At 44.8% G+C, this 14,829-nt stretch overlaps 1 protein-coding gene across 1 annotated transcript in view; it reads left to right on the top strand.

Moving 5' to 3' along the window:
- Positions 1 to 14,829, top strand: part of LOC130476735 (E3 ubiquitin-protein ligase KCMF1) — a 65,156-nt gene that overhangs the window by 43,577 nt on the left and 6,750 nt on the right. Inside the window, exon 3 of the mRNA XM_056848713.1 lies at positions 8,207 to 8,346. Within this exon, the coding sequence (XP_056704691.1) occupies positions 8,207 to 8,346 (140 nt within the window). The remainder of the gene's footprint in view (positions 1 to 8,206; positions 8,347 to 14,829) is intronic.

Here is a 14,829-nt window from a genome sequence, read left to right as displayed (position 1 = left end):
TTGTTTTCTGTACTGGCTCCAATGTTCAAATAAATGAATCTTTTAAAACTGTAATGGAATAATGAGAAATTGAGAGGAAGTTTATAATCCTGGAAAAGTGGCCCCAGAATGCAAATTTAAAAAATCAGAGTTCTGGGGCCATATGTACATGGGAAATTTTTGTGCAAACCCAAAAAAATCTGTAGAAAAAAACCTGAGAAGTTTTTTTTTTTAACATAACTCCTCTCCCCTCCAATCAAAGAAGCAAGGTCTGCCCTGTGCATACTTCATCACTCCAACAAAGAAGTGCTGACTGAGGTCTTGCGAGATCATGGTCATCATTAGAAAGGAGATTTTTTGAAATCCTGACAAAAGAAAGTAGCAGGAGAACGTAAAAAGGGCAGCAGCTGGAAGGGTTTGGAGATTACAAGTACTTCAAATACTTGAAGGGCTGTCATATAGAGGAGGGCGCTGAGTTGTTCTCTGTTGCCCCAGAAGGTCGGACCAGAACCAACGGGTTGAAATTAAATCAAAAGAGTTTCCATCTAGACATCAGGAAGAATTTTCTAACAGAGCGATTCCTCAGTGGAACAGGCTTCCTCGGGAGATGGTAAATTCTCCGTCCCTGGAGGTTTTTAAGAAGAGGTTAGATGGCCATCTGTCAGCAATGCTGATTGTATGACCTTAAGCAGATGATGAGAGGGAGGGTATCTTGGCCATCTTCTGGACATGGGGTAGGGGTGACTGGGGGTGTTGGGGGGAGGTAGTTGTGAATTTCCTGCATTGTGCAGTGGGTTGGACTAGAATACCCTGGTAGTCCCTTCCATCTCTATGATTCTATGATTCTAAGGAGGGCTGGAGTAGCGGTTTACTTATGTACTGTAACAGTTTTGTTTAATAAAACAAAAAAATAAAATTGCAAGAAACTGTGAAGAGGTTAGAAAATATGGCCATTAAAATCCCTGGAGTCTGAAAAATAATTATGGTTCCTAAATTTTTTGGCTGGCTCCTATAGCCAAAGAAAGTGCGTCTTATCAAATTAGTAGCTTTTTGTGCTTAAAAAAAACATTGGAGAAGTGCTCCTTCATGCTTTTTCACTACGGTGTGCAATAATTTGCTTGAGCAAAATGGTTTTGTTAAACCTCTGTTCCACTGCCACTTCTGGCTTTATTTCACATGTTTCTGCTGACTCCTTGAAGGCACAGTTAGTTGGCTACTTCGTGGTCTCTGTATGGGTTTCTCAAGAACAAGTCATGTCAGATTAAGGCAAATGGGATCCTTGGCTGTATCAACAGTAGTATAGTGTCCAGATCACGCGAAGTGATGGTATTGCTTTACTCTGCTCTGGTTAGACCCCACCTAGAGTATTGTGTTCAGTTTTGGGCACCACAATTTAAGAAGGATGTAGACACGCTGGAACGTGTCCAGAGGAGGGCAACAAAGATCGTGAGAGGTCTGGAGACCAAATCCTATGAGGAAAGGTTGAAGAAGCTGGGTATGTTTAGCCTGAATAGTAGAAGGGTGAGAGAGGATATGATAACCATCTTCAACTACTTGAAGGGCTGTCATATAGAGGAAGGTGCTGAGCTGTTTTCTGTTGCCCCAGAAGGTCGGACCAGAACCAATGAGTTGAAATTAAATCAAAAGATTTAATTTGTGGTCACCAGTGTCAATCACGGTTAACTTTTGAATCAGAACACGAAAGAGATGCTAAAGAGTGGGGCGGCGGAGAAATGTATAGTTGCTGTAACGAAGGAAAATACGGTTAGTAGAAAGTATGACATCTGCACGATCCAAGAGTACAAATCTTCAAAACTTTGTGGATTATTTGAAGAGCCCCTTGAAGCCTGAGAACTATAAATGGCCACTTAGTGGGGGCAGGTCCAAATACAAGAAGCAGAAATGATGGGCAAAAAAGAACCACAATTCCTCTTCCTTGTATGCTGCTGGGCACACAGAACAAGGGAAGTTCAAACGCATTGCCTCTCTTAAACCGAAGTCCCTTGAGAAACACGGACTGTTTCTAGACATTAGGAAGAATTTTCTAACACAGCGATTCCTCAGTGGAACAGGCTTCCTCGGGAGGTGGTGAGCACTCCTTCTCTGGAGGTTTTTAAGAAGAGGTTAGATGGCCATCTGTCAGCAATGCTGATTCTATGATCTTAGGCAGATGATGAGAGGGAGGGCATCTTGGCCATCTTCTGGACATGGAGTGGGGGTCACTGGGGGTGTAGGGAGGAGGTGGTTGTGGGTTTCCTGTATTGTGCAGGGGTTTGGAGTAGATGACCCTGGTGGTCCCTTCCACCTCTATGATTCTATAGTAGTTGTACATAGTTATAGTGTGTACAGTCTTGTTTGCAATGTGCTGTAGCAATCAAGCACCTATGGGGAAGAAGGCTGTCTTTAAACACTGCTGGCAGTGCTGGAGAAAGCTCCCTCCTTCAGATGGGCATGATCACTGTCACCTCTGCCCAGGGGCAGACAAAGATGCCTGCTTTTGGGGGAAAGTGCTATATAATTTGTTCTGAGCATCCTGGAAATATTGAGCTAACAGTGCTCCCCTGTGCAGAGCTACTTCAGGCTGTGAGTCACTCATGTTGGAGACTGTTGCCTTTTCCTATCATGTTCTGGTTGCTAATTTTTATGAGCAAGTAGATCCTTTCTAGGAGCCCCGTGGTGCAGAGTGATAAGCTGCAGTACTGCAGTCAAAAGCTCTGCTCACGACCTGAGTTCGATCCCGACGGAAGTTGGTTTCAGGTAGCCGGCTCAAGGTCGACTCAGCCTTCCATCCTTCCAAGGTCAGTAAAATGAGTACCCAGCTTGCTGGGGGTGAAGGAAAGATGACTGGGGAAGGCACTGGGAAACCACCCCGTAAACAAAGTCTGCCTAGTAAAAGTTGGGATGCAACGTCACCCCATGGGTCAGGAATGACCTGGTGCTTGCACAGGGGACTACGTTTACCTTAGGTCCTTTCTAAAAGCACTGTCCATTGCAAAGGGTTTTTATAGCAGTTTGCAGAATATCTCCAGGATTCCTTTCTGTTCTCCCCTTCTCTTTGGCTGAACTGTCGGTGTGAAAGCATACCTTCTGACTCTGAGGTTGGAGGACATCTTCAGCAGCGGGTGGTTTCCTTCTTCTGCTCAGGGAGGCAGGATTCTAAACTTCCTCTTCCTGTCCCCTGGGCTAGGACCGCCCTCTGTTTCAGTTTTCCTCCTGCCTCAGAGGGAGAAAGCAGTATAGAGCCTTAGTTGATTTCCCTATCTACTTAGCAATGTGAGTTTTATAGGTGAGCTCAATCTGAATACCGTATATACTCGAGTATAAGCCGAGTTTTTTAGCCATGATTTTTGGCTTAAAAAACTCACCTCGGCTTATACTCGGGTCAATACGGTAATTCGCCTGCCGGGTCCTCTCCCAGCGCGCTCCCACCGGCCAGCTGATGGGCGGGCTGTCCCGCCTTCTCCCACCCCACCCCACCCGATCGCGCCTTCTGCGCGGCGGCGGTTTATTCACCCCCCACCCCACCCCGCCTTCTGGGCGGCGGCGGTTTCTTCCACCCCCACCTCACCCGGGCCGGTCCTCCCGCTTGCCAGCTGACCCTGCGGGGCCTCCTGCACGCAGGGAGGGGGCCGCCGCCACCACCTGCCTGTGCGCCTGGAGCCCAGTCAGGTAAGCCTGCAGGGGGGTGCATTTCCCCCTCGGTTTATACGCGGGTGCCTAATTTTTCCCCATTTTGGGGGTAAAATTAGGCAGGTTGGCTTATACCCGAGTATATACGGTAGCTCAGACTTGTAAATTGCCAGTGCCCAAATAGCCTCTAATGAATAGGACTTCTTCCAGGTGACCAAGCTTAGATAGCTTGTATAGATTAGAAAAGAGTTTCTCTTAAGCCTTTGGTGTGCCACAAGAATTAATTGAGAGAGAGATATGAATGAGCAGGTAGGCTAGTAAAATACTTGTGGGACAGTAACTTTTGCAGACTTAGTTGGGAAATGGCTATCCAGAAAGTGGGTTTTTTTAACCTTCTGATGACTGTCAGTTTCTATATTTAGAAATATTTTGGGCTGTCCCTCAGTCATTATACAGGTCTCCCTTCTCTGTTCTGCTGCAGGACATGACCGGGGGGGGGGGTTGTGTTGAGTGTAGACTTTTTTGTCTTCTGTTTTAAGTGTAGTGCTTTTGTGTTCAGTGAAATATCAAGGTAATGCAGTATTGGCCGCTCTGTTTCTCAGAGGCATAACAGGGAACAAAACTCAAGGCATTTTCCTTGATTTATGTGCCAAGAACAGTGTCTGTGTGCAGTTTGGGTGGCTTCCAAGGCAAAACCCATCAGGAATGGTCCTTGATCCTATATGAGGGAGACGAAGACCGGCGATGACTCAAATATTTCCCAATGTATGTGTAATGAAAAGAACTTCCCTGATGGGTGTGTCTTGCTAGAGGTGGCAGCTCTTAGCCCTTGTTCTTTAGCTTGATTTAATGAGGCAGATCTTCTCACCAAGCGCATTTCTGCTGCCTCTTCATCGAAGCAGGCAACAAAAGGTCCTAATATGAGCACTCCTTATTTCTTGACAGCCTTTGCCCCAGTGGAAGAACCAAAAGGGCTCTCGCCCTGTTTTGTCTGGGCTGACAAATACTAGAAGCTGCCTGGTGGATGGGTTCAAGCAACATTTTCTGGGGCAAACAGCAATTTGGCATCCTTTAGCAATCTTTATGTTTCCTGGCCTGAGGGGTGAACTCATGGATGCATTTCCCTGCTGATGCAAAGGGAATAATGGGAATAACCTTTCCAAATCTAAGGAGGATTTGACTTGGAGAAACTTTCAAACAAGAAAGCCTTACACCCCTGACCAAAATCTACTGAGAAGTCCGGTGCGCTCTTGAAACCTTCCACTCTTCTCTGCAGAAATTGTTCTTTTGCAAGTGTGAGAACTGTGTTCATTGAATCTAGTGAGGATTTTTAGACTTCCTAGGAATGCCTCTTTGTGTTGAGGGGTGGGGGCGTGGGGGGACTTTTTAGCTTCCTGTCATGGATTCCAGCATCTAGTGCCCTTGTTATAAACTGTACTGCTGCTACTTATGTGGCCTCATCAAAAGCTGCTTAAGTGCTGCAGTCTTACTGAGCAACGAGCACATTCCTTAAGTACTGCCCTAGTTCTGATGACTGTGTATAAGCAGCCCGTGTTTCTCAAGGGACTTCGATTTAAGAGAGGTGCTGCATTTGAACTTCCCTTGTTCTGTGTGCCCAGCAGCATACAAGGAAGAGGAATTGTGGTTCTTTTTTGCCCATCATTTCTGCTTCTTGTATTTGGACCTGCCCCCACTAAGTGGCCATTTATAGTTCTCAGGCTTCAAGGGGCTCTTCAAATATTCCACAAAGTTTTGAAGATTTGTACTCTTGGATCGTGCAGATGTCATACTTTCTACTAACCGTATTTTCCTTCGTTACAGCTGTAAGGTTCTAGTCTCTTCTCAACGCGAGAAGTCCGGTTCGTTCTGGGCAGGGAAGAGTCACACAGGGACTAGACTCACACCTTTGCTTAAATAATATAAACAAGTTTATTGCTTTCTGAGAGAACAAATAAAGAAAACAAGCTCTCATATCCGTTACAGGCAATTAAAAGGGAAATAACAAACTCAAAGCAACTAGAAATCTACTCTACTTACAACACAGAGCTGGTCTTACTCCTCCTTACTATTAGTCGCTGTAGAACAAACAAAATCCTGAACCAAGCTCCCTCCCCCCTCGAGCAACCTCCCTTTTCACTTAACCGCTGACCTTGGGTTCCTGCCTCCTCATTAGTTCCAAGTGTTCTCAAAACTATCTCAGCTGTGATTCCTGGGGGGTGAAACTCTCAAGGCCAGGTTTCTTAATGGCTTCTTCCTTAAAACAGCAACTATACATTTCTACGCCGCCCCACTCTTTAGCATCTCTTTCGTGTTCTGATTCAAAAGTTAACCATGATCGACACTGGTGACCACAAATGCTGAACTTCTGTTGTGGGAGGGGGGGCGTGTTTTGCTGCAGGGAGCGAACCCGTTCATTTTCAGTCTTTGGTGCAGCCCCACATGTGGGACTGTGCCTGCACGCAGGCCTTCCGCCGGAAACTTTTATTAGCCTCAAACCTCTAATTGGGGATTTCTTTCCTTTCTCTGCTCCCTCCCGCATGTTTTAGATTACCTGTTGGAGTTGACCAAGACTGGTCTCACAGTATACTCTGTGCAGGTACATTTAGCAGCAATTTCGGCCTTTCATGATAAGATAGAGGGGTACACGGTTTTCTCTAGCCCCCTATCCAAGCGTTTCCTAAAGGGACTCAATAATTTGTTTCCCCCAATACCCAAGCTGGTCCCTCAGTGGTCCCTCTCCCTGGTACTGGCCAAGCTCATGCTACCCCCATTTGAACCCTTGGCTCACATACATTTGTCTCTACTTCAGTCAAGGTGGCATTCTTAGTTGCTGTCACCTCTACCGGGAGGGTTGGGGATCTGGCTGCCCTTAGGGTAGATAGTCCTTTCCTCAAGGTGTACAACTGTGGCCTTGCACCCCAGCCTCAAGTACAAACCCAAGGTGGTCTCTAGCTTTAACATGACTCAAGACCTGGTACTCCCAGTTTTCTTCCTGACCCCGACTTCTCCAGCTGAGCAGACCCTCCACACCCTGGACCTTAAGAGGGCCATCCTGTACTACATTGATAGAACAAAACATTTCAGGAAGTCAAAATCCCTCTTTATTTGCTACCAGGGTCTCAAAAAGGGAAAGCTAGCATCCCCCCAGTCCATAGCTAGATGGGTGGTCGCTTACAAAGAAGCAAACAAGACATGCCCTTTAGAAGTCTGAGCCCACTGTACCAGAGCCCAGGGTTCTTCCGCTGCTCTTCACAGACAGGTTCCCATCCGTGACATCTGTAAGGCGGAGACGTGGTCAAGCGAGGCAAGAAGAGATGCTGAAGTAGGAAAGGCGGTCCTCCAGACGTTGTTCTCCTAGATCGACACTCACCTCCAGATGGAGTAAGCTTGTTAAAATCCCACATGTGGGGCTGCACCGAAGACTGAAAATGAAAACAGAGTTGCACTTACCTGTAACTGCTGTTCATTGAGGTCTTCGGTGCAGACACACATCCCTCCCTCTGACCCCACTGTCGACCTAAAAAGAAAAAGAAACGAGAGAGACTACGAGAACATAGCAGAGATGTAAAATTAGCAGGCCGAATACATGTTGCCACCGGGCACATAAGGGCCTGCTATTCACTGACTGTCAGAGGTCGGTGGCGGGCGAGGAACTGAGGAGGGAGGGGATGCCCCGCCCAAGAGCACGCGATGGTTTTGGTGCGAGGCCAGTTCGCGCGTCAAGGGGAGGGGCATCCCCAATTAGAGGTTTGAGGCTAATAAAAGTTTCCGGCGGCAGGCCTGCGCGCAGGCACAGTCCCACATGTGTGTCTGCACCAAAGACATCAATGAACAGCAGTTATAGGTAAGTGCAACTCTGTTTTCTTAGAACTGGCCCATTCAGGCCTGTAGAGGCTCTGCTTGACCTTCTTTAAGGTTGGTCCACTGAGCACTGTTCTTTCACTGCCTGCCTCTAATAGACGGTACAATTGGGACATTTTATGCTAGGAATGTAAATAAGAACATAAGAAAGGCCATGCTGGATCAGGCCAAGGTCCATCGAGTCCAGCATTGTGTTCACACAGTGGCCAACCAGGTGCCTCTAGGAAGCCCACAAGACGACTGCAGCAGCGTTATCCTGCCTGTGTTCCAAAGCACCTAATATAATAGGCATGCTCCTCTGATCCTAGAGAGAACAGGTATGTGTTATGACTAGCATCCATTCTGACTAGGAGCCATGGATAGCCCTGTCCTCCATGAATATGTCCACTCCATTTACCTAGTCAGTTTACATGTTAATAAACACCATTAAGCATTACGGTAGAAATTATGACAAGATAGCCACAAATTAGCACAAAAACAAACAAACTGCACAGCACATAACTAGGACGGGCTTAGCCACTGCCTGGGCAAAGGAAGTGGCGGAGGTGAAAGAGAGCATCGCCACTCAAGCCACTTTGCATCCTGGGAAACCTGCCAACCTGGCCGTCCCCCTCTTTGGCTCTCTTCTCACCTTTCTTCTTTGCTTGGATTGCCTTAGTTTATAAAGTTCTTCAGAGTTTATGTTTCCCCTGCCTTATAGCTATAATCTTTCATGAGCCCTAATTTTTTTTTCCAGATTTGTACTATGGTGGAGAAGCTTTCTCTGTAGAGCAGCCACAGTCTTTTACTTGTCCTTATTGTGGAAAAATGGGTTATACGGAAACGTCTCTTCAAGAACATGTTACTTCAGAACATGCAGAAACATCAACAGAAGTGGTAAGCTGATACGATGTCTGAATGTTGCAATTCCATCCACCATATTTGAATGCGAATTTTAATTCAATTGATAAATAATAGATGAATATTCCCCACTCCTCGGGATCAGCAACCTCTGTTTGTCTCTCATCAACCATCCCATTCGGGTCTCCCTCCCCAAAAGGACCTTTTTTCCAAGCTGTTTACGCATTGAGAAGAAAACGTGAAAATCCTGTCAATTTTTACAATCTCCAAATGATTGTGCAAACAGCTTTGGTGTTGTACAAGACTCTGTGGGGAAGATTTTTCCATGTTTGTTGTAATTAAAAGTCTGTATTTTGGTACATCATGGGAAAAAAGCATAATACTGCATAGAATTTGTATAACACTTTCGAGTTCTTCACATACCTTATCTTAAGGAGCTTTGCAACAAGCCTGGAAGGTAGACCTGCATTACTATACCCTATGCTGCAGAAAATAGTGGCCTTCCTGAGGCTACATGTGGAGTTCAGCCTGCCTAGCTCATACCTTAGCTGTTCTGTGTACCAGCTCTTAAAAAAATCATGAGAGGGAGGGCATCTTGGCCATCTTCTGGGCATGGAGTAGGGGTCACTGGGGGTGTGTGGGGGGAGGTAGTTCTGAATTTCCTGCATTGTGCAGGGGGTTGGACTAGATGACCCTGGTGGTCCCTTCCAACTCTGTGATTCTAACAGCACCGTTGATCTGTGGGTTGTCGAAGAGCACTCCAGAGAATGCCTTGTTTCTCTGGTTTTACCTTGTTTGGTTTATAGCAGCTCCGTTGTAAGGGAATAAATGTGTAAGCAGACCTCTCAGTGCAATTTTCAAATCTTTTGCTGCTACAACTGATGAGCAAAGACTGACAGCCAGTTGAGGAACACTTTGCTTATTGTTTAGCTGCAGCTAAATTCGCATATTATCAGAAACCTCCGTATAAGTGCCTTGTTGAGGAAATGAAGTAAATGTTAAGTTTATTGATAAAAACCACTATCCATTGTTAGAAAGAAATGTTAATATTTTCTTTTCTCCCCGTTTCCTATTATGGAACAAGCTAAAAAGGCATGCTGTACATTGCTGATTCTTTTTGAATGTGTAATTATTACAGTGAATAGCAAAAATGAATAGCAACTTGCCTTTTTAATTACTTTTTTTTGTTGAGGTGTTTTTATGAGTAAAATCTAGGGACAGAAACTTTATAGCACTGCAAATAACAAAATGGTTGTATACGATCCTTGTACTTTTGATTCCAGTACTGAATGAGCAGGACCCAATTTTGTATACACTATTTCCTTTATTTTCTCTTCTGATAAGTACAGACCCTGAAGTGAATCATATATGATACTTCATAGATGTTATCAGACACCTGCAGAGAGAGAGAGTTGTTCTTGAACATACTGGGAATGCAGTTCTGTAGGCATTATTATTATTTTCTTTTATTTACGGGGCTTGTCCATTGGTATTCTATGTTAAATTAATTAGTACTGGGATGTAAATTCTGATTGATTCCACTGGGTGGCAGTAACGTTACATAGACGTGGATCACTGTTCCAGTCTGGATTTTCTTGCGCTAACTCTGGCTGTGTCCTGGTGTCCCATGTTTTGTTCCAGGGTAAGCTGTTCTTTTATAGTCAGACAGACAGCAGTCGTACTCCCAAAATGGTCAAAACAGAGAGCCACATCTGCTTTCTGCTATCCAGAAGGCACTTACTTGGGTGAATGGTCTGGCTTCTTATAAGTACCTACTGTTTAAAGTTATTTTTTTCTTAACCCCAGGTCTTTAGATCTGCTGTGTTTGTGGCTGGGGCACATGAAAGAGTGGCAGAGGAGAATCCTTGGAAGGGCATTTCCAGTGAAATGAGAACTAATGCACAGACCTACTGCTTCAAAGTATTTGTCACACTTGAGTCACAAGTTGGTAGCGTGATGCAAGTTCTACCCGCAGTCCTGGCAGTATTGAACATACACAGGATGCTCTGACATTTACCTTTGAGTTTGAGAGTATGTGAGCTCCTTTGACGTGATTCAGTGCCACAGTTACTGGCGGGCGAAACTCATGAAGCACCAGTCCATGTTCGGCATAGCCAGATGCTTCCTATAATTTAAGGCAGAATGGGACTAGTGGTCACAGAAAGGATTTTTGCTTTGCATGCGTACCAGCACAAACCAGATCGGCCCATAAGCAGGCTTTGCAAAGAAAGGACTACCTCCACCACGAACAAAGAGGGACACAAATGGAAGCAAAGTTTGGGAGTCAAAGCTAATTCATGTAGTGCCCAAATAAATGTGCTTGGCTACATTTAACTAAATGGAACTTTATGTTAACCAGGAGCCTAATCCGAAACCTCTGATTATATGGGCCACATGCAGCCATTTTCCACTATAGAATTTATTTTTGCTTATGAGCGGTAATTGCGAAAATAAGGGTTTCTCTCTGCACTCTAAATATACATAAGGGCCCTCAGCAAGATTTGTCTCCTTGCAGATGAAGCTCTCAGAACTTTCCAGAAACAAAGGCTGTGGGACAGAAGAATGTTTCTCCCCACAAAAAAAGCATAACTTTCACAATAATAAACACACAAACTGCTACATTATGTGTATAATACTTGACCTCAAAAAGACACATTTAAAAAAATCCTAGATCATTCATTTACATATAAAATTAGACTTTATCACAAGGTGTGTATGGACGTCATGGATTCTGTTTTAAGAGGTTACATTCAGATATCACTTTAAACAAGTTTTTTTTAAAGGCTCTTACTGTAAATGAAATTTAAATCAATAAAATGGGGGGGAATTACTAGTGCCTGGTCTCAGTCTAGGATTTGCCTATTCAGATATGTGTGCAACCTTAAATTGTTTGGGGGGGGGAAATGGCCCTTTGTTAGGAATTTGCTCACCCTCTTTGTCAGAACAAGGGCAGCGGTACATACTGTCTTCAAGCTTCTTTCTTACATTGGGCATTTTATTCCCTTGTAGGGGTTATGCAACTCACTCAAATTCCAGAGAGGTCACTGAATAAGGAACTTGGTTGTTTGGAGCAAAGGAAGGAGATGTAACCAGCTTTCCCTATGGAAAGCTTGCCTCTTTCTTCATTTCTTAACATGCTGATTCCTGAACATTAAGAACATAAGAAAGGCCCTCCTGGATCAGACCCAGGCCCATCAAGTCCAGCAGTCTGTTCACACAGTGGCCAACCAGGTGCCTCTAGGAAGCCACAAACAAGACGACTGCAGCAGCACCATCCTGCCTGTGTTCCACAGCACCTAATATAATAGGCATGCTCCTCTGATACTAGAGAGAATAGGTATGCAGCATGACTAGTATCCATTTTAACTAATAGCTATGAATACCCCTTTCCTCCATGAATATGTCCACTCCCCTCTTAAAGCCTTCCAAGTTGGCAGCCATCACCACATTCTGGGACAGGAAGTTCCACAATTTAACTATGTGTTGTGTGAAAAAATACTTCCTTTTATCTGTTTTGAATCTCACCCTCCAGCTTCAATAGATGACCTCGCATTCTAGTATTATGGGCCAGGGGAGTCAGGGTAGCGTTATACCTAACCCTGAAACAAGAAAGCTTATAACCAAAGGACAACCAAATTAAATTTTCTCCTGTGGGAACCTGATCAAAAACTAGATGGGTGTGGCGCAGTAATGGTGAAGTGTTTTTAAAGCATTAACTTCCTTAGTACAACCAGTTTCCACATGGAATTCTGGCACATATGCTGTTCCTTCTGTATCTTCTGAAGCAGTGGTGTGGTGAGCATCTTGTTGTCTGATTATGGGGAAAGCCCAGGCTGATTTGGAACTGGCTTTGGAACCAGGGGGTTCTAGCACATGCCCTTTCACAGTCACAAAGGATTTCAGAGTTGGTGTGGTATAGTCCTGTACCAAGAGATGTTTTATACATCTTTGCGAACAAGATCTGTTTGCCAGCACAGCAGTAAAGGCTGCTAATGTAGGTGTCTCCTTGTGTGTGAGGGTATGTTTGGATCCCTAGCCAAGGAATACGGGATTTATTTCCCTTGTGGCTTCCATATTGCAAAGCAAACATGCGTGGAGTTTTCGAAGCTGCTTCCTACCATTCTGTCTCTGCTCACAGCACACACACCCTTTGCTGATTTTTTTGTTCAAGTGTTTGCTCATCCAGGCTGTATACCACAGTTTATATTGCCTATTACCTTTGCATCGCTTTGGTAACAGATAGGGAGATTGTCCTTGGCATGCACACGCTAGGGCACCAGCAGGGGGGAACAGCATATTTCTGAGAAGAAGTATCCTGGCGGCTTGGAGTGTCTGTATCCAAGAGTTGCAGCTGCTTGAAAAAAGGAGGTGGTTTCAGTAAGCCCCTTAAGGCCCTACTCATTTGACCCCCCCCCCACTGAGGTGGCACATTGGTGTCCATGATTTTCCAGGCCCAGTACTGGCAGTACTCCTCTCCGTCATGTCACAATGTCCTGGTTACCCATGTCAGCATTTTGCTGGACCGTCTGCTTCAACCTGAGGTTAACCAAGGGCATTCGTAACTGAAATGCCGGACTGTAAAGTTGGAAGATGCACTAGTGCTCGATGCATTTGTAAGAATATGTTTTTTTCTGCGAATGAAAATGTAAGAGTTAGGGGACCATAAGTCCGCCTGAGCGTTTGTTTTCACAATATATTCCGTTGCTAGTAATTTGGAGGATATTATTTCAAAAAGCTTTTTATTTATTTTACAAAACTTGTATCCCACCTTTTTGCTCTCACAAGGGTCACTACTTATGTTTTACTAAAGTATGGCATTACTGGCAGAACTTCACTACTTAATGTTAATGTGAGTTCTTTGTAAGTTTATAAAGTTGAGTGAAGAATTTAATACTGAATGCCTTTCCTCTTTATTACCTGCTGCAAAGTGCACAACATAATTTAATAATCAAGCTGAATCAGATCACAGGAGAAATCATGACCAGAGTGTAAAGTAGCATTAGTGTATCTAATTCTCAACATGGTCGCATCTGTGGATACTTTAATCCAAAGACTGTGGCCATGAACAGACCAAAAATATTTTTTCTGCAAACCTTAGGAGATCCCAAAATGTGAGGATTAAAAAACCCCAACATAATAGAAGCAGTGGTATCAGATACCCTCTGTGGCAATGGTAAAAGACACCCTCTGTTGCTAGGCTTTCAAACAGTATTGCCAGCCTTCAAGCCTTTGTTTCTGTCATTAAAAGGCAGGGGGAGGGGGCAGGGCCCTTTCCACAGCTATTTTGGCCTTTCTATTTGTTTTTTTCACTTGTTTATATCCCACCTTTCTGTTCAAAAGAACAACCAAGGCAGCTAACAAATATGAAACATCCTATTATAACACAGATATCAAATAATTCACAATTAACAAAAACAGTACCATTTTTCCAGCTTGTTTGCTTGACAGGCGGGCAGCTAGGGGTTGGGCTGAGCAGGAAAGAAAAGCTCACCCTTAGATGGCATGGTCTCCCTAGTCAAAAATGCACATTTTGAAGGCATCAGCAGTCATGGGGTGGGGATGAGCAGGTAGAAAAGCTTGGCTTAGATGGCAAGGTCTCCCCAGGCAAGGAGGACTCATTGGTGCCGGGCCCAGCAGCAACCGCAGGGCAGACTTGCGTGATTCGGCCAGGTCTGGCTGCTCGCTACTGTTCAACCGCAGCCACCACACACAAGCCATTGTGGTGCAGTGGTGAGAGTTTCAGACTAGAATCTGAGAGATCCAGGTTAAAATCCACGCTCTTCCATGGAAGCTTGCATGGACCTTGGGCCACACTGGTCGCACACCTTGGTCACCCACTGTCAGCCTAACCTACCTTACAGGGTCGATATAAAGATAAAATGGAAGATAATGATGTAAGCAGCTTGGAGTCCCAATCATGGAAAAAGGCAGAGTATAAATAAGGTAGATAATAAATATAGCGAAGATGGGGCAGATAAAAAGGTGGATTGGTGGGTGGGAGGAAAGGAGAGAAGGAAGCAGAGAAAGGGGAGAGGATATAGGAGCTGCCAGGAGGTGGTAAAATAGAAATAGTGTGGGGAGGGGGATACTGGGGAATGTGAGGTGCCCCCCCCAAAGTCTTTGTAGATACCCCGCAACACAGCTGCGCCCTCACACGGTGGCCGGTGCTGCACAAGTGGGCCAGAGTTTTCCGGGCTGCCAGGGGGAGGAAGGAGGTAAAGTTGAAGACAAGGGGGCGGATAAAGGTAAGTTGGCTGGTGGGTGGGAAGGAAGCAGGGAAAGAGGAGATATAGGGATTTTTGGGGAAGGGAAAGAAGAAATAATGGGGGACAGAGAAATGAGATGCTCGCATAAACCCTGCTTATAAACAACTATTAGTAGTTGTCGAAAGTTCATCATGAGTGTCTGTCTCATATCTAATCTTTGTCCAGTTTTCCCCCTCTACCTAGTGAGGAGCTATTACGAATAACATTTTAACCAAACTGGTTCCAAATAAAAGCTTGTGTTCTCCAGTATGCT

The sequence above is a fragment of the Euleptes europaea genome, chromosome 4 (assembly GCF_029931775.1).
Source record: "Euleptes europaea isolate rEulEur1 chromosome 4, rEulEur1.hap1, whole genome shotgun sequence".
Classification (NCBI taxonomy): Eukaryota; Metazoa; Chordata; class Lepidosauria; order Squamata; family Sphaerodactylidae; genus Euleptes; species Euleptes europaea.
The sequence above is the reverse complement of the archived record's forward strand: the minus strand, read 5'-3'. Positions and strand labels throughout refer to the sequence as shown.